At 39.4% G+C, this 15591-nt stretch overlaps 1 protein-coding gene across 1 annotated transcript in view; it reads right to left on the reverse strand.

Annotated features, from left to right (window-relative positions):
- The window catches only part of ADAMTS3 (ADAM metallopeptidase with thrombospondin type 1 motif 3), a 504788-nt gene extending 489420 nt beyond the window's left edge, over positions 1-15368 (reverse strand). The window contains exons 1-2 of the mRNA XM_007942793.2: positions 15300-15368; positions 14001-14028 (exon numbers count right to left, since the gene is read on the reverse strand). Coding sequence (XP_007940984.1) covers positions 14001-14028; positions 15300-15368 — 97 coding nt within the window. The remainder of the gene's footprint in view (positions 1-14000; positions 14029-15299) is intronic.
- Positions 15369-15591: the final 223 nt, after the last annotated feature.

Below are 15591 nucleotides of genomic sequence, written 5' to 3' on the forward strand. Positions count from 1 at the left end.
TATATATATATATATATATAATTATTTTTTTTTAAATGATACCTCCCATATTAAACTATTGGAACATTATATCTAATGAATTCACCACAATGGGCTTAACCACTCTTGCCTTCACAGCCCTGCACATGCTACACCACCAGGAGAAAATGAGGACTCCTCTCTCTCTCCTTCTATGCAAATTCAGTCTAGTCCCCAGTGTCTCTCAAGTCCCATCTTTTCAAAAAAAAAAAAAAAAAAGAGAGAAAAGAAAACTTCCCTGACAACTTGTCCAGAGTGCAGATCTCCTGCTCTGGACTCCCACAGCTCTCAGCCATTGCTGCCAAGTCATTTGTCAGATTACACACTTTTATGTACAAAACTTTTAAATATTTTTATGGGGGAAAAATTATGTTTATATCTTGCCCTTTCAGAGATCTTAAGCTCTCTGAGGAAGAGATGTGGTGTCTCATCTTATTTAAATGTACCCAGTGTACATCAGTCTTCTGCAAAAAAAAAAAAAAAAAAAGAGTTAATGAATATTTGTAAGTGAGGATTTTTGAGAGGGAATGCTCTGTGGATGGAGTAGTCAGGGTACACAATATGGTACTATCAGCCCATGTTCGCAAATCACCAAAACTACTTCACATGTTCAGCTACACAGGCTTATAACTGAAGGCAGGCAGCTTGGTTTTCTTTCTAAGTATGTGATAGAATGATATACAAATGTCTCCCAGAGGATAAAAAATGTGCCTATCATACTATCAAAATCATGCACTAGGTCTGCAATGGAAAAAAATAATTCAATAGTGCAATCTACATTTCTAGGACCTACAGTGACCACAGTACAAATCTCCTATATTTTATTATTTTTAGCTAATGTAGTTAATATCAAAGCTATCCTAGACACACACAATATTAAAAGCAGGTAGTCTCCAATTTGCAACATATTTGAGTTCTGACAAACCACATTTACAGTTGTTTTTTTTTATTTGTGTATTTTTTTAAATGTATGTATGTATATATTAAAATATCTATATGTTTATACATGATGCTTGCAACCCTCAAAGACAAAAATAAGATTTATAAATATCCTGATAATAAAAGGCAACAATAATGAAAACTAAAAAAGGAACAGGCATTTAACTTACATTAGAATCAACTTACATAGAGTTGTTGGAACAGAATCATGCCATAAGTCAGGGACTGCCTGTAATTGTAATTGATACAATTGGCATATAGTTCCCAAGGAAGACTTTAAAGGAGTAGTGTATGATGGTTAAGCACTAAAGGTTTGGAGTCAGAAAGAACTGCATTTGAATTCTAGGCCCAAGCTGATGAGTTTTTGGCATCCTTCAAGCAAATATGGAATTTAAGGCTTAAAGAGGCTACCTATAAAATAGGGATAATAACGGGATCCATCTAATAACATTTCAGTAAATGACAAATTAGCTGAAATTATCCTCATCATTATAAGCATTATCACTACCTAGAGAAATAGGGAGCTCTGGTAGCATAGTGGCTAAAAGCACTTGACTGCTAACCAGAAGGCTGGCGGTTCAAACCCACCAGCCACTCCTCGGAAGGAAGGTTGGGCAATCCTACTTCCGTAGTGATACTGCCTCGGAAACCCAAGGAGGGGTCGCTATGAGTCAGGGCCGACTCGACGGCAAACAACAACAGAGAAATAGGAGGAAGTTTCAGATGTCCCAGCTTTCCATGTCCCAGCTCCCTGCAAGCTTCTCTTCCCCGTACTTGGAACCCAGCTTGGTGACTCTGATGTTAGAAGGGTCTTAAAGGGCCAAATCAACAGAGGACCTGAAGTCTAGGTTTGCTATTGCAACCCACTCCTCATTACCCAACCAAAACACCTGAAATTCATTCCCAAGTATTGACTTACTAATCTATTATAAAAAGGCAGTGCACACAGACAATTTCCTTTATCAGGTATAAATTGTCAGTATCCATAAATCTGGCTTCAAGAATGAACTCAAATAAGATCTGCTGAAGAAGTAGTTCCAACAACATTATTTCCAAATCATGAGCTGAGTAAGGGTAAGAGAATGACTTTCATTAGAAATGACAGGAGCCAGCTGCTGCAGGAAAGATGAGCACGGGTGAAGAGTGGACACCAAAGCCCAAAGGGATTACCAAGGCTATAAACACTTAAGGAGAAGGGATACATCTTCTTTCAAAGGCAATTAAAAATTAATAGTGATACATGCCAAAATTCTGAACGCAGCCAAATTCCTTTTCTCCCCTCTGTCTTCTCCAGTCGCTTATTAACACAAGGCTAAGAAACTCTTTGGTGTGGCCTTTATTTCTGTTGTAAATCTCTTTATATAATCTCTTTATTATTTATTATTTACTTGCAAAGAAATAAAGGGGGGGCTACTCATTATTAAGAAAGAACACATAGTTGTGAACTTAAAAATTCTTCTCATTTTTTATCTGCCTTTTAATAAATATTTGCTGCAATTGCACAATGTTTATGTTCAAGAGAGTCATTTAGGAAAGAACAGCACATTCTTTAATGTCCCAGAACAGGAAGTCAGGTAAGAGATGATCTTTCAAGAAAAGTAAAACCATGTTTTGAAGAAAAAACATGCAAGTATTTTCTTTGTTACTATGTTTTGTAAATGATCAAATAATCAAATGCCAACATTTGAACATTCTAATCTTAGGTTTTAAGGAAGAACTTCAACTGGTTATATTTATAATTATCGTAAGTTTCTAGACTGGAGAGACATATCAAGCATTCTAAAAATTAAGATTTCCCACATGTCTTACAATTTTTGAAGGATAATGTTTTTAAAGACTAATAATGAATCTAAAATTTAAAGCCAGGAAAATTAGCATTTGTCCCCGGGGCCAAAGGTTGCGGAAAATATTACAGTTAAGAAATGTGGATAACATTTTTAAAGGTTTAAATTTTAACCCAAAACCAAGCCTATCTGTGTGTAATCAACTTGCAATTCGTAGCAATGCTCTACAACAGGGTAGATCTGTCCCACAGAATTTCCAAGGCTGTAAATCTTCATGGAAGACTGCCACATCCTTCTTCCTCAAAGCAACTGGTAGGTTCCAACCACTAAACTTTCAATTAGAAGCCTAGCACTTAACAAGTACACCACCAAGTTTCCTCATTTAAACTTTACTTTCAATAAAACTATTTTCAAAATCTAAAATAAGATAACTTAGTCTGGCTCATAATTTAACAGAAATATGAGAAACTGAGACAGTCCACTAAACCACTGTATTAGTTTTCTATTCATAAAACCAAACTCACTGCCATTGAGTCAGATCCGATTCATAGTGACCCCTCCTTGGGTTTCCGAGGTGGTATCACTACAGAAGTAGATTGCCCAATCTTCCTTCCGAGAAGTGGCTGGTGGATTTGAACCTCCAGCCTTCTGGTTAACAGTCAAATGCCTTAGGCATTATGCCACCAGACCTCCTAGTTTCCTTCTGCTACTGTAAAAAATTACCACGTTATTTGGTCACTTACAACACAAATTTATCATTTTAAAGTTCTGGAAGTCTAAAGTACAAAAAAGTCTCACTGTTCTAAAATCAAGGTATCAGTAGGGCTGGATTCCTTCTGAATGTTCTAGAGAAGAATCTATTTCCTTGCCTGTTTCAGCTTCAAAGGCTGCCCACATTCCTTAGCTTATAACTCCTTACTCCATCTTCTAAGCTAGCAGCACGAAACTAAATCTTCTTTACACTAAGTCTCTCTCTCCTGCCTCCCTATTCCACTTATAAGGACCTGTGTTATCTGGGCCCACCTGGATAATTTAGAATGTGCTCTTCATTTCAGAGTCAGCTGATTAGCAACCTTTATGACATCTACCACCTTAATCATCCCTTGCCATGCAATGTAACATATTCATAGGTTCTGAGGATTAGGACATGAATATAAGATTGGAAGATCATTTTTCTGCCTACCACAATCACCATTTCCCATCCAATGTGCCAGAAAATGCTCCCAGTTGTGGCATTGTTGTATATGCGTGACTCCTCAGCATCTATTCTTTTCTTTCTGTAACTGTACTCCAATTTTCCTTTGAGTTAAGCATCTCACTCCACTCAAAAAAATAAACCAAAAACCAAAACCACTGCCATCAAGTGGACTCTAACTCATAGCAAACTTCCGAACAAAGTAGAGCTTCCACATAGGGTTTCCAACCCTGGAAATCTTTATGGAAGCAGACTGCCTCATCTTTCTCCCATGAAGAAGCTGGTGGTTATGAACCACCAACCTTTAGGATAACAGCCAAACAATCACTATACCACCAGGGCTCCTTTGTTGTTGTTGTTGTTGTTATGTGCCATCGAGTCAGACCTGACTCATAGTGACCCCTCCTTGGGTTTCCAAGGTAGTATCACTATGGAAGTAGATTGCCCCATCTTCCTTCCAAGGAGTGGCTGGTGGGTTTGAACCTCCAGCCTTCTGGTTAGCAGTCACCTCCAGCCTTCTGGTTAGCAGTCAAGTGCCTTAGGCACTACACTACCAGGGCTCCTTTAGTCTTTAAAAGTCAGGGGTAAAATATCTTAGTCCAGGCCAATCATAGCACTATATCATCTGACCACGAGTTGTTCAAGGAAAGCTTGTAAATTCAGCAAGACAGTTGATAAGAGCCCTACCAGGAACATCAGGAACTTTTTGCTAGAGCTGTCAATAAAGAGGTGCTCTGTCCAGTGGATCAGTGAACAAACAGAACAATAGCCTGGATCTGTGGGTGGCACAACTTGAGGGCCACCATACTTACCCTGATTGAGAATAAAGCTAACAAAGGAAAATAAATAAATAAATAAGGTTAATTCCTGACACTATTTGAGTCATAGATCCAGCTAAACTTAGATTACTTGACCAACTTTGTTTTCTTTAATCAATGTGAATTGGGTTCCTGTCACTTGAATCCAAAAGAATTATGGTTTTTGGAGGAATTTTCTCTCAATGACATGGAAAAGAAGGAATTACAATAGATGAAGAGAAAGAATTGCCTCTGCTATAAACAAAATGCGTGCTCTGGTGGTATGGTGCCCAAGGCATTTGACTGCTAACCAGAAGGCTAGCAGTTCAAAACCACCAGCCACTCCTGGGAAGGAAGATTGGGCAATCTACTTCCATACTGATACTGCCTCAGAAACTCAAGGAGGGGTAGCTATGAGTCGGATCCAACTCAACAGCAGTGAGGTTTTTTTTAAATAAACAAAATATAGTTGGTGTGGATTCCACATAAAATAACTTTCTGCACCATTCCTTACTCAAGTTCCTCCTTCTTCTGCTGTACTTCAATGAGTTAAGCAATGCTACAATGCAATATCAACATGAATACATGAAAATAGAACCCCCCTGAGAGCTGGCGTATGGCGAGCTGAGTAGCTAAATAGTTTACAAGTCTACAGCAGAGTAAACTAAAGTTCCTGGAAACTCATGGTGCTCATCAGATGTATTTAAAATGTAGGGATTAGAATGAGGTATCACTACTTGAGCAAATATGTTTTGAAAAAAAAAAAAAAACTGCATAAGTCTGAGCTGGGGGGACAACAGTTGCCATTGAGTGGATTCAAACTCATGATGATCCCACATGCCACAGAGTAAAACTGTGCTTCACAGGGTTTTCAATAGCTGACAGAAGTAGATTGCCAGGTCTTTCTTTCTAGTTCTCTCTGGGTGGACTCAACCAACCAACCTTTCTGTTAACAGCAGAGCACATTAGCCATTTTCGACACCCAAGGACACCACATGTCTAGGACACACTAATACTAATAGTTATTATTCTAACTTGCTTATTTTATGCCAGCATTTTATGAATCCTCATTTAAGCATCACAATTCACTGAAGTAGGTAGTGGCATTATGCCTGCATTACACATGAGAAAGTGATACTTTGAGAAGTAAAAAAACTACAACAACAAAAAAAAAACAAACTCAAGGCCCTCAAGTCAAATTTGACACATAGTGACCCTTCCTTGGGTTTCCAATGTGATATCACTACGGAAGTAGATTGCCCAACCTTCCTTCCCAAGAGTGGCTGGTGGGTTTGAACCGCCAGCCTTCTGGTTAGCAGTCAAATGCCTTAGGCACTATGCTACCACAGCTCCCTCTGAGAGGTAAGGTCAGGCTTATAAAGTGGTAGAGTGGGGATCTCAAACTACATAGGCAGCAGAGTCCATGCTCCTGACCATTGTAGAAAAGGTAATATTAATAGCCTCTCTGGATATGTGGACTAGAGTTTATGAAACACAACAATGTGTAAAATACATGTATAAGAGAGATATTTACATATGAAAGAAAATTGACTCAAACATATGAATAGTGATTTCAGTCACTTTTTTATTTTATTCACATGCATATGTACCACTCATCTGTAGGTTTGTCATGCTGTGGTGGTTGGTATGTTGCTGTGAAGCTGGAGGCTATGCCACTGGTATTTCAAATACCAGCAGGGTCACCCATGTTGGATAGGTTTCAGCCGAGCAAGATGGACCAAGCCATCATCCACTTATCTAAGGATTGGCCAGTGAAAGTCTTATGAAGAGCAGTGACACACTATCTGAGATACACTAAAATATATGTGCTAAATATAAAGAAAAACTGTAGGAAATGTAATATAATAGATAAGACTACAGTAACTGAAAGTTTATATATTTAATAAAATTTTGTTTTCTACAAGTTTTTTAGAACTATTTTTGTTTTGTTAGTACTTACTTCAAGAGCAAGATCTATACAGTTCATGCCACTCACAGTTTATTCTAAATTCCATAAAGACCCATAATGCAGAATACGTGGCAATGATTTTTATGAACAAGAAACTGACATTTTACCACTAAATTCCTTCTAGGGATTTACACTCAGCAAAGTTATGTAAATATAATTTGGAAATTAGCATGGATTAATTTCATATGGAACAGTGGTGCCTAAGCTAAGAAACTCTTTCAACTTTTTATTATACATTCTAAACAGCATACATCTCTCAAATTCTATAAGGTAGATCAGTCTCATAGTACGAACTACAAAAATATTTTTATAATTGTCTATAGCTATTCAGTATACAATAGCTAGAAAAATGAATATGTCTTTCAGTGATTGCATAACCAGGTGTAAAAAAAATATCCAAATATCAAGAAGGGAATCAAACTCAAAATTTTTAAAAGTCACACTTTCTTAAATTGCCAGTAGGAATTTAGGTCATACAAATGTTCTCAAAATTCATTTGTCTAAATCTATCATGATAATTTATTTTTATTCACTAATTAAAATTCATCTGAAATGCAGGCAATGAGCTATATATAAAACGCTGCACAGAAACATTAGTTGTCATGGGAAAATGGACACTATGGACACTATTAGGAAAATGACTACACAAATTATGCTTTATCAGTATGATGTGGATGGGATATCATGTTGCTGTTAAAGTGATGTTTACAAGGAGTTTTTAATTATATGGACAAGGTGCACAAAATTGGTAAACTAAATAAAAACAGATATACAAAAAAAATGTAGTCTATGTATTAATAGAAAACTAAAAGAAAATATGCTAAATTATAACACCATTTATCTCTAAGCAGTATGAGATTTAAGGTGATTGTGAAAAATCCAGAGAATACAGAAAAATTAAAAAACGCTAATTATAATGGGCATATGTAAAACATATATGATCAGAAAACAAACTAATTAAAAAGAATAATGCAATAACTTATCATAATGTTGTTGTTGTTGTTGTTATTTGCCATCGAGTCGGCCCCAACTCATAGCAACCCCTCCTTGGGTTTCCGAGGCAGTATCACTACGGAAGGAAGAATGCCCAACCTTCCTTCCGAGACTTATCATAATAGAAGTAGCATATTTTAGGAGTAAAAGCTGACCCCTATTACAAGAATGCTGAAAGGAGGGTTCCCAAAATTCTGGTAATAGCAGTCCTATTTGGGGAAGCTTTTAACCCCATCTAAGTCATCACTGTCAATATATCCAGTACAACTAGTATAGTCAAGCTCTACATATTAAAACTAACGCATGACTTTCACAATTCTACCAGGCAATTTCAAATTTTCCTTAATAGATTTCCAAGGTAATCTGGGTTGGCTATTAATGCTTAAAGATCATCATCTTGGGAGAGGAAGTGACCTTGAGGTTTTCTTAAAGTTTCTGAGTAACCTATGATTATTTGATACAATGACAAGAAAACACTGATTGAAGATAAAAAATCAATGAGAAGTATGAAGAAGCAGTATGTCAGGTCAACAGCAAGAATAAATTGACAGGATTGATAACATGCCGCACTTAATAACATCTTTAGCTAAGAAGCGTAAAGCATTCAACTTAAGCAATATTATGCTCAAAAATAGAGTGAAAGCTAAATCAGTAAAGCCAAGCCTATGTTCTTTAGATAGTAGGAAGAATAACAGCTAGGGTTGCCACAATTCTAAATTTTGCAAAGGACTCATTTAAACCTCTTCCTCCAACACACTTTCTAGTATTGCTGTTGCCAAACTGGATTGACAGATTTTAATCTTGGCTTATCACATTTCCCCTGATGCCAGCAACAGGGCAATAGATCCCAAGTAGACAGTAGGGCAAAATTAGTGGGCACTCCAAAACTATACACAGAATTCAATTCAATTTGCCAAATCCTTGTTGAGAACAATCAGAAAAGCACAGGAAAACAGATATGCTTAGGCACCTGTGCTCTGAAAGTAAAAAGAGGTAACATAGAATAATTGATTCTATATCCTTAGTCAAGCGCTCTGGTGGTGTGGGTTTTTGGTTTGGATATAGCCTTAGTCACCATCCTCATTTTCTTGGGGGCCAATTAAACAAGAGAAGCACAGAAAAGGTCATTTAAGGAAACTGAGAATACAGGCATGTCCAATATGATTTTTATGAACAAGAGACTGACATTTTACCACAAAATCTCTCCAGGGATTTACAGTCAGCAAAGTCATGTAAATAAATGTATTTGGAAATTAGCATGGATTAATTACATATGGGAACAGTGTTTGCTGATATGCTAGGTATGTTCATTTAACAACAAAAATATGAGCACCTACTAGAAACCAAAATGTGTTCTACATACTAAGGATTCAGCAAACATCAAGACAGTCTTTGCTCTCTATAGTGATAGAAATGCTTACTATGTGTCAAGGAATAAGGAAGTGACTCACACTAAACCTTGAAAACCAAATAAATATTTGAAAATGATTTTAAAGATATTGCTCAGTAAATTAGATATGTAGGACAAGATTATCAACTTAATTTTGTTAAGAATGAAATGCAATGGAATTTGAAACTGAGAAACAGGAAAAGGTAAGAGAAAGATGAATAAATATGCCCCATTTCTAAGAGAAGGTGTGGGAGGAGGAGGAAGCCAACTCAGCACCAAAGCCCTGCAATAATTTTCCTCAAATGATACTCAGGCAGTCCCAAGGTGGCAGCTTATGAAACAAATAGAGTAGAGGAATTGGTAGCGTAGTGCCTAAGGCTCTTGATTGCTAACCAGAAGGCTGGCGGTTCAAACCCACCAGCCACTCCTCACTTCCCTAGTGATACCGCCTTGGAAACACAAGGAGGGGTTGCCATGAATCAGGTCCGACTTGGTGGCACATAACAACAGCAGCAACAACTAACTACTGTAAAACCATGATTATTTTCTAAGACAAATGTGTCACAGAGCAAGCATCCATACCCAATCAGGCCAGCTCGCCACAATTAGGATAAGCATCCTACCAAGGCTATAGTCTAAACTGGGCTTTGAACCTGTTCAGTCTGGTTCAACCCCTGGTGAGAATTTGAATTTCTATCCCAGATGTACTGAATCAGAATCTGTAGTTTAACAAGATTCCCTGGAGATTCCTATGTATATGGAAGAATCACCTGGAGATCTTGCTCAACTATAGATTCTGATTCAGTACATGGGGAGGGGGGTGTAGAAATGCAAATTTTCAGTAGGAGGTCAAGTCCAAATGAACTGGTCCAAAGCCCTGATTCTAAATCAGAAATGAAAGAACTCACTGATATGCCACAGAAGTAGGTTAAGCATCTTATGAAACACACACATATACACACACATGCACATATATGTATGTTTGAGCATAGACTGGTTGGTAGGTAGATATCTCTGGTTGACAAAGAGGCAAAAAACTAGGTCAGGATTCAAAACAATTCTATGTAGTTAGTTATCTCTGCATGAATCACTTTCCCACATACCAAGAGGGCATTTTTCCACAGGGTGGAGAGGGAAGAAAAGAGGCAATATCCTGTATTACACACTATGCAAAAAGAAAATAATAATAACCTTGCTTTCTAGTCAATTCTGACTCATAGTGACCCTATAGGACAGAGCAGAACTGCCCCATAGGGTTTCCAAATCTGTAAATCTTTACAGAAGCAGACTGCCCCATTTTTCTCCTGTGGAGCAGATGGTGGGCTTGAACCACTAACTTTTCAGTTAGCAGTCAAGGGCTTAACCACTGTGCCACCAGGGCTCCTACTGCACACTATATTGATGATTTAAAAAAAAAAAAAAGTTGCCATTGAGTCAATTACAGCTCTTGGCAATCCCACATTGTGTATCAGAATATACCTGTGCTTCACAGACTTTTCAATAGCTGAGATCTCTCAGAAGCAGACTGCCAGAATTTACTTCCACAGCATATTTGGGTGAATTTGAATTTCCAATCTTTTGGTTAGTAGACAAGCACTTAATCATTTGTGTTGCTGAGAGACTCCTATATAAATCATATGTTTATACATATTCCAACCTTCCCACATCACAAACTACTTTCTCCTGACCTAAATAATAAGCCTTACTACTCTAGAGGGTCAAAACACATCGGATATATACTACAAAATTGGCTTCCCCTAAGTCAGACACTAAGGAGCTCTGGTGGCGTAGTGGATAAAACATTTGGCTGCTACCTGGAAGGTCAGTGGTTCAAACCCACCAACTGTTCCGTGGAAGGAAGATGGGGCAATCTACTTTCATAAAGATTTATAGCCTAAGAACCCCAGTGGGGGTCACTATGAGTAGAATTTAACTGGATAGTACTGAGTTTGGTTTGGTTCGAGAAAGTCAGACACGAAAGAGTACACATTGTATGATTCTTCTTATAAACACGACAGAAATCTGGCAAAAGTAATTTATACTATTAGAATTCATGAATGTTTATCTTTGGTGAGGGGATGGTGATAAGGTGCTACAAGAAGGTGCTACAGGGTGCAGTAAAATTCTCTTTATTGATCCAGATACTGCTTGTTTGTCATTTAGAGGTCTAAACTTGAGGAAAAGATCCTATAGTGCTAAGCACTGTGGAGGAAGAAGCACTTAGACCTATGCTGATACAGTGAGCTATACATAGCACTTCTGGTGCTGGACCTTGGGCTTCCCCCATCAGTTAACAGTCCTAGAATCCTGCCTGTCCTCCACTATGCACAGTTTAAGCCTTTATTTCCCTCATCACTAAAATAGACACAATAATATGCCTTCCTCATAGTGTACTTGGAAGAACTAGATGACATTACACACACACACAAAAAAAAAATAACACTGTGCCTGGTACATAGCAAATGGCCAGTGAATTGTAACTATTTTTACAGTAGCAGTAATGATAGAAAAACTTTTCTTCTAAAAGATGACTTTACAATATCACTTGCCAAGTACAGAATTTAGAGATTAATAATCTGCCAAAAAGAAAACGTATCTTTTAAAGCAACCTAAGAAAAATGTGTATGAAAGACTTTGTAGCCTGGCTTCTTGCCAGATGACTTTCAGCTTTTCAGAACAAATATATTATTATAAACAGCTTCAAGCAAAGAGCTCAGGCTTTGGAGTGATCTGTTAGAAGTTACTTATACTCTGTAAGCTTCAACCCCTCGCCCACAGAACAGGAATAATAATACCTGTATCAGGGTAATACCTAACCGAAATTAAACCTACCTCACTGCCATAGAGTAGATTCCAACTCATAGCGACTCCCTTTGGCTTTCTGAGGCAGTAAATCTCTATGGAAGTAGATTGCCCAGTCTTCCTTCTGCGGAGTAACTGGTGGGTTTGCACCACCGACCTTCTGGTTAGGCACTACGCCACCACAGCTCCTTTCATAGGCTAATAATGAGGCTTAGCTGTTATTTGCAAATGCCTAGTGCCTAAGGAACTTGACTGCTAACCAGAAGGCTGATGGTACAAACCCACCAGCCACTCCTTGGAAGAAAGATGGGGCAATCTACTTCCGTAGTGATACTGCCTCGGAACCCAAGGAGGGGTTGCTGCGAGTCAGGTCCGACTCGACGGCACATAACAACAAAAGTAAATCATTATTTTAAAGCTCATGGAATAAGAGACTTTAGAGGATTAACTGAAATCAGGATATAGTTTAAGAGAAAAATTTCCACTCACTGTACTACACTTCTTTGTAGCACTCTTATATCTTGCCTCCTGTTCTAATTAAATGTGTTCCTCCTAATGTTATAAGAGCTGACTTGATTTCATTCATCTCCAGATCTAACCTTTACACCACCTGCTAAGTACAGTAAGTCCCTGGGGTTACAAACATCCAATTTATGGACAACTTATATTTACCCTTTAATGTGATGTAAATGTGCCCTCACTTTGAAACCACTGAACCAACTCCTCCAAAAATAAACCAAATTCACTGCCATCAAGTTGATTCTGACTCATAGTGACCACCATTGGGTTTCCAAGACAAAAAATCTCTACAGAAGTAGATTGCCCCATCTTCCTTCCATGGAGTAGCTGGTGGGTTTGAACCGCCAACCTTCTGGTTAGCAGTCAAATACCTTAGGCACTACTCCCAACAAATTCTTCATCATAATAACCTTCACTTGCTGCTTGTGCTGCTTTTAAATCATGGAAAAGGCTACAAGCCTTTTCCTTCACTAAAATAAGATTAAATAAGAACCATATACACCTGTTTCAACTTATCTACAAATTCTACTTAAAGATATGCTTAGGAATAGATCTCATTCACAGCTCGGTAACTACTGTACCTATCAGCGACTTTTCCATACACCAGCTATAAAGAGAAGTATTTCATAATGGTACACAGGCCAATTCATCTATAAGACATAACTGGTAGAACAAAAAAAAAAAAAAAAAAAAACCTGAAGCCAGTATTATCAAGTGGATTGTGACTTATAGATTATTATTCAATAGAATAGAACTGCCCTATGGGAGTTCTGGTAGCACGGTGGCTAAGGCACTTGCCTGCTAACCAGAAAGCTGGCAGTTCAAACCCACCAGCCACTCCTTGGAAGGAAGGTTGAGCAATCTACTTCCGTAGTGATACCGCCTCGGAAATCCAAGGAGGGGTCGCTATGAGTCAGGTCTGATTCAACGGCAAATAACAACAACAACATGGGAGCTCTGGTGGCTCAGTGCCCAAGGTTTGACTGCTAACCACAAGGCTGGTGGTTCATATCCACCAGCCACTCCTGGGAAGGAAGACTGGGTGATCCACTTCCCTAGAGATACTGTCTGGGAAACCCAAGGAGGGGTCGCTACAGTCAGAATCGACTTGACGGCAGTGAGTTGGGGTCTTTTTGGTTTATAGGGCTTCCAAGGGTGTCATCTTTACAGAAGCATACTGCTACATCTTTCAGTGGCTGGTGGATTCTAACAGCCAGCCTTTCCATCAGCAGACAAGCTCTTAACCACTGCATCACTAGGGCTCCTTGACTTGTCCTTATAGGTATTACTAACAATACACTTCCGTAGTGATATTGCCTCGGCAACCCAAGGAGGGGTCGCGATGAGTCGGGGCGACTGGACGGCACACAACAACTCAATGCTCGAAAATTCCAACATTTTTTTACATCACTAACTCAGACTGGGAGCATGGAACTCTTTTTTGAAAAGAGGAACAGAAAATAGAAATGTTCCTGGACAGCAAAATATTTTTTTAACCACAAATGGGAGAAATTTCAGGAACAACATTTCGCTTAGCTTACTCTATTCCCTAGTTTCTATTAAGATAAGAGTGACATCTGAGAACAAGGCTTACCTAGTTGCACCATTTCTTCATTACCAGCCTGAAAAAGGAGGGGGGAAAGTAAGAAAAAGAAAGTTACTGGGTTTCATCTTATCACTTTTTCCGTTTTATTTCTACCATTAATGCTTTACAGGAGCTAGCTAATCAGGAGACGCTGGACACCGGGATTGGTGCCTAAAAGCTGCATCTTGGTTTGTAGAAGGTTCTTGTCACAGGACATGAGCCAATTCAATAACAATTGGGTAAAGGAGTCGTTTGCCCATTTTAATTTAACATTTGCGAAGCCAGGAAAAATAAGTGTAACATTCAATTCTCTCTCCTGGAAACGCCCAATACTGGGTTAGGATTAGAAAATAAAGTGTCTGAATTTATTCAGGCGAAAAAAGACTAAACGGGGGCCTGATTCATCGGATTTGAGATCAGAAATCAACCCTATGGTCCGACCAGGCAGACCAGAGAAGCTATAAAACTCAGAGAAAGTCTGTACCCTAAGTCCCACAGGCCCCTTACAGATGTGATTTACTACAGGAGGCTTGCCCCACGCAGCCTTCTCAGGGATTCTTCTGAGAGCATCAGGCTTCACCTTGAGTCTCCAAAGGGTGGGGGCAGGGCCCAGAAGAAACAGCCGCACTCAACTTAGCTTTAAAAAGAGGAGGAGCTGTGCAGAGGGGGAGGGGAGAAAGGCGGCCCGCGGCTCCAGCCTCTGCCCAGGAAAATGCAAGGCAGGAAACGTCCCCAGCCCCCCTCCCCAACTGTCAAACCCTAGCCGGGCCGCGGTCCTCCCAGGACACGTGTCTACTAGATTGCTCCCTGTCCGGCCCAAGGACTTCCTGAAAACCCCGCCTCCTGCTGCCCGAAAAAGTCGTGAGTCAGTTACAACCGCCTGAAGGAGAGAAAGCCCCGCGAACCCGACTCCGGCTGCAGCAACCAGAGCTCTGGGATCCTGGACCCAGCGTCCAGAACTTCATTCAAGCGCCCAGACTGCCCTCCCGAAAGGGGAAACCTAGATGGCCCGGCGAGGATGCGAATTGGCTGCAGTTTGTCACCAGTAATTGTTAGGAATGCCGCAAAGTGGTGAAGCCCTAGGTGTGACAAGCCTGGGCTCCAAACGTGGGAGTCATAACCTCCTGTGCAACTCAAGCCCCCACCCAAAAAGCCCGCACGTAGCACCCAGCCCTCAAATCACTGTTCTTTAATAACGATAACAGGGAAGGGTGGGAGGGGGAGAGGAAATAGGAGGGAAGAAAAGGAAGGAACTTTTTCGGGAAAAGGTTGGGTTTGAATTTTTTATTGTTATTATTTTCCACTTACTTGTCCATCAGCTGAAGTCCTAACCTCTACCAGAGCGGCTGCTATCAACCAAAGTGACAGGAGAACCATCACGAGTCGAGTTCACTTTTCAACTACTGGGCAGAGCAAATGCCCAGAGCAAACCCCCCCAAAAGAAGTTGTTTTTAAAAAGGAAAAAAAAATGCAGAATTTAAAAAAAAAAAAAAAATGATCTTCTGTGCTTTGCTTCAATGGAAATGAAATTTGAGCTCTGAGACTGGCCCCCTCTGCTCTGCAGTTCTTTCCACTTCACCTTCTCACCCCGTCCTCCCAA

The sequence above is a fragment of the Orycteropus afer genome, unplaced genomic scaffold (assembly GCF_000298275.1).
Source record: "Orycteropus afer afer isolate SDZICR_OR568_19922 unplaced genomic scaffold, OryAfe1.0 scaffold00098, whole genome shotgun sequence".
NCBI lineage: Eukaryota > Metazoa > Chordata > Mammalia > Tubulidentata > Orycteropodidae > Orycteropus > Orycteropus afer.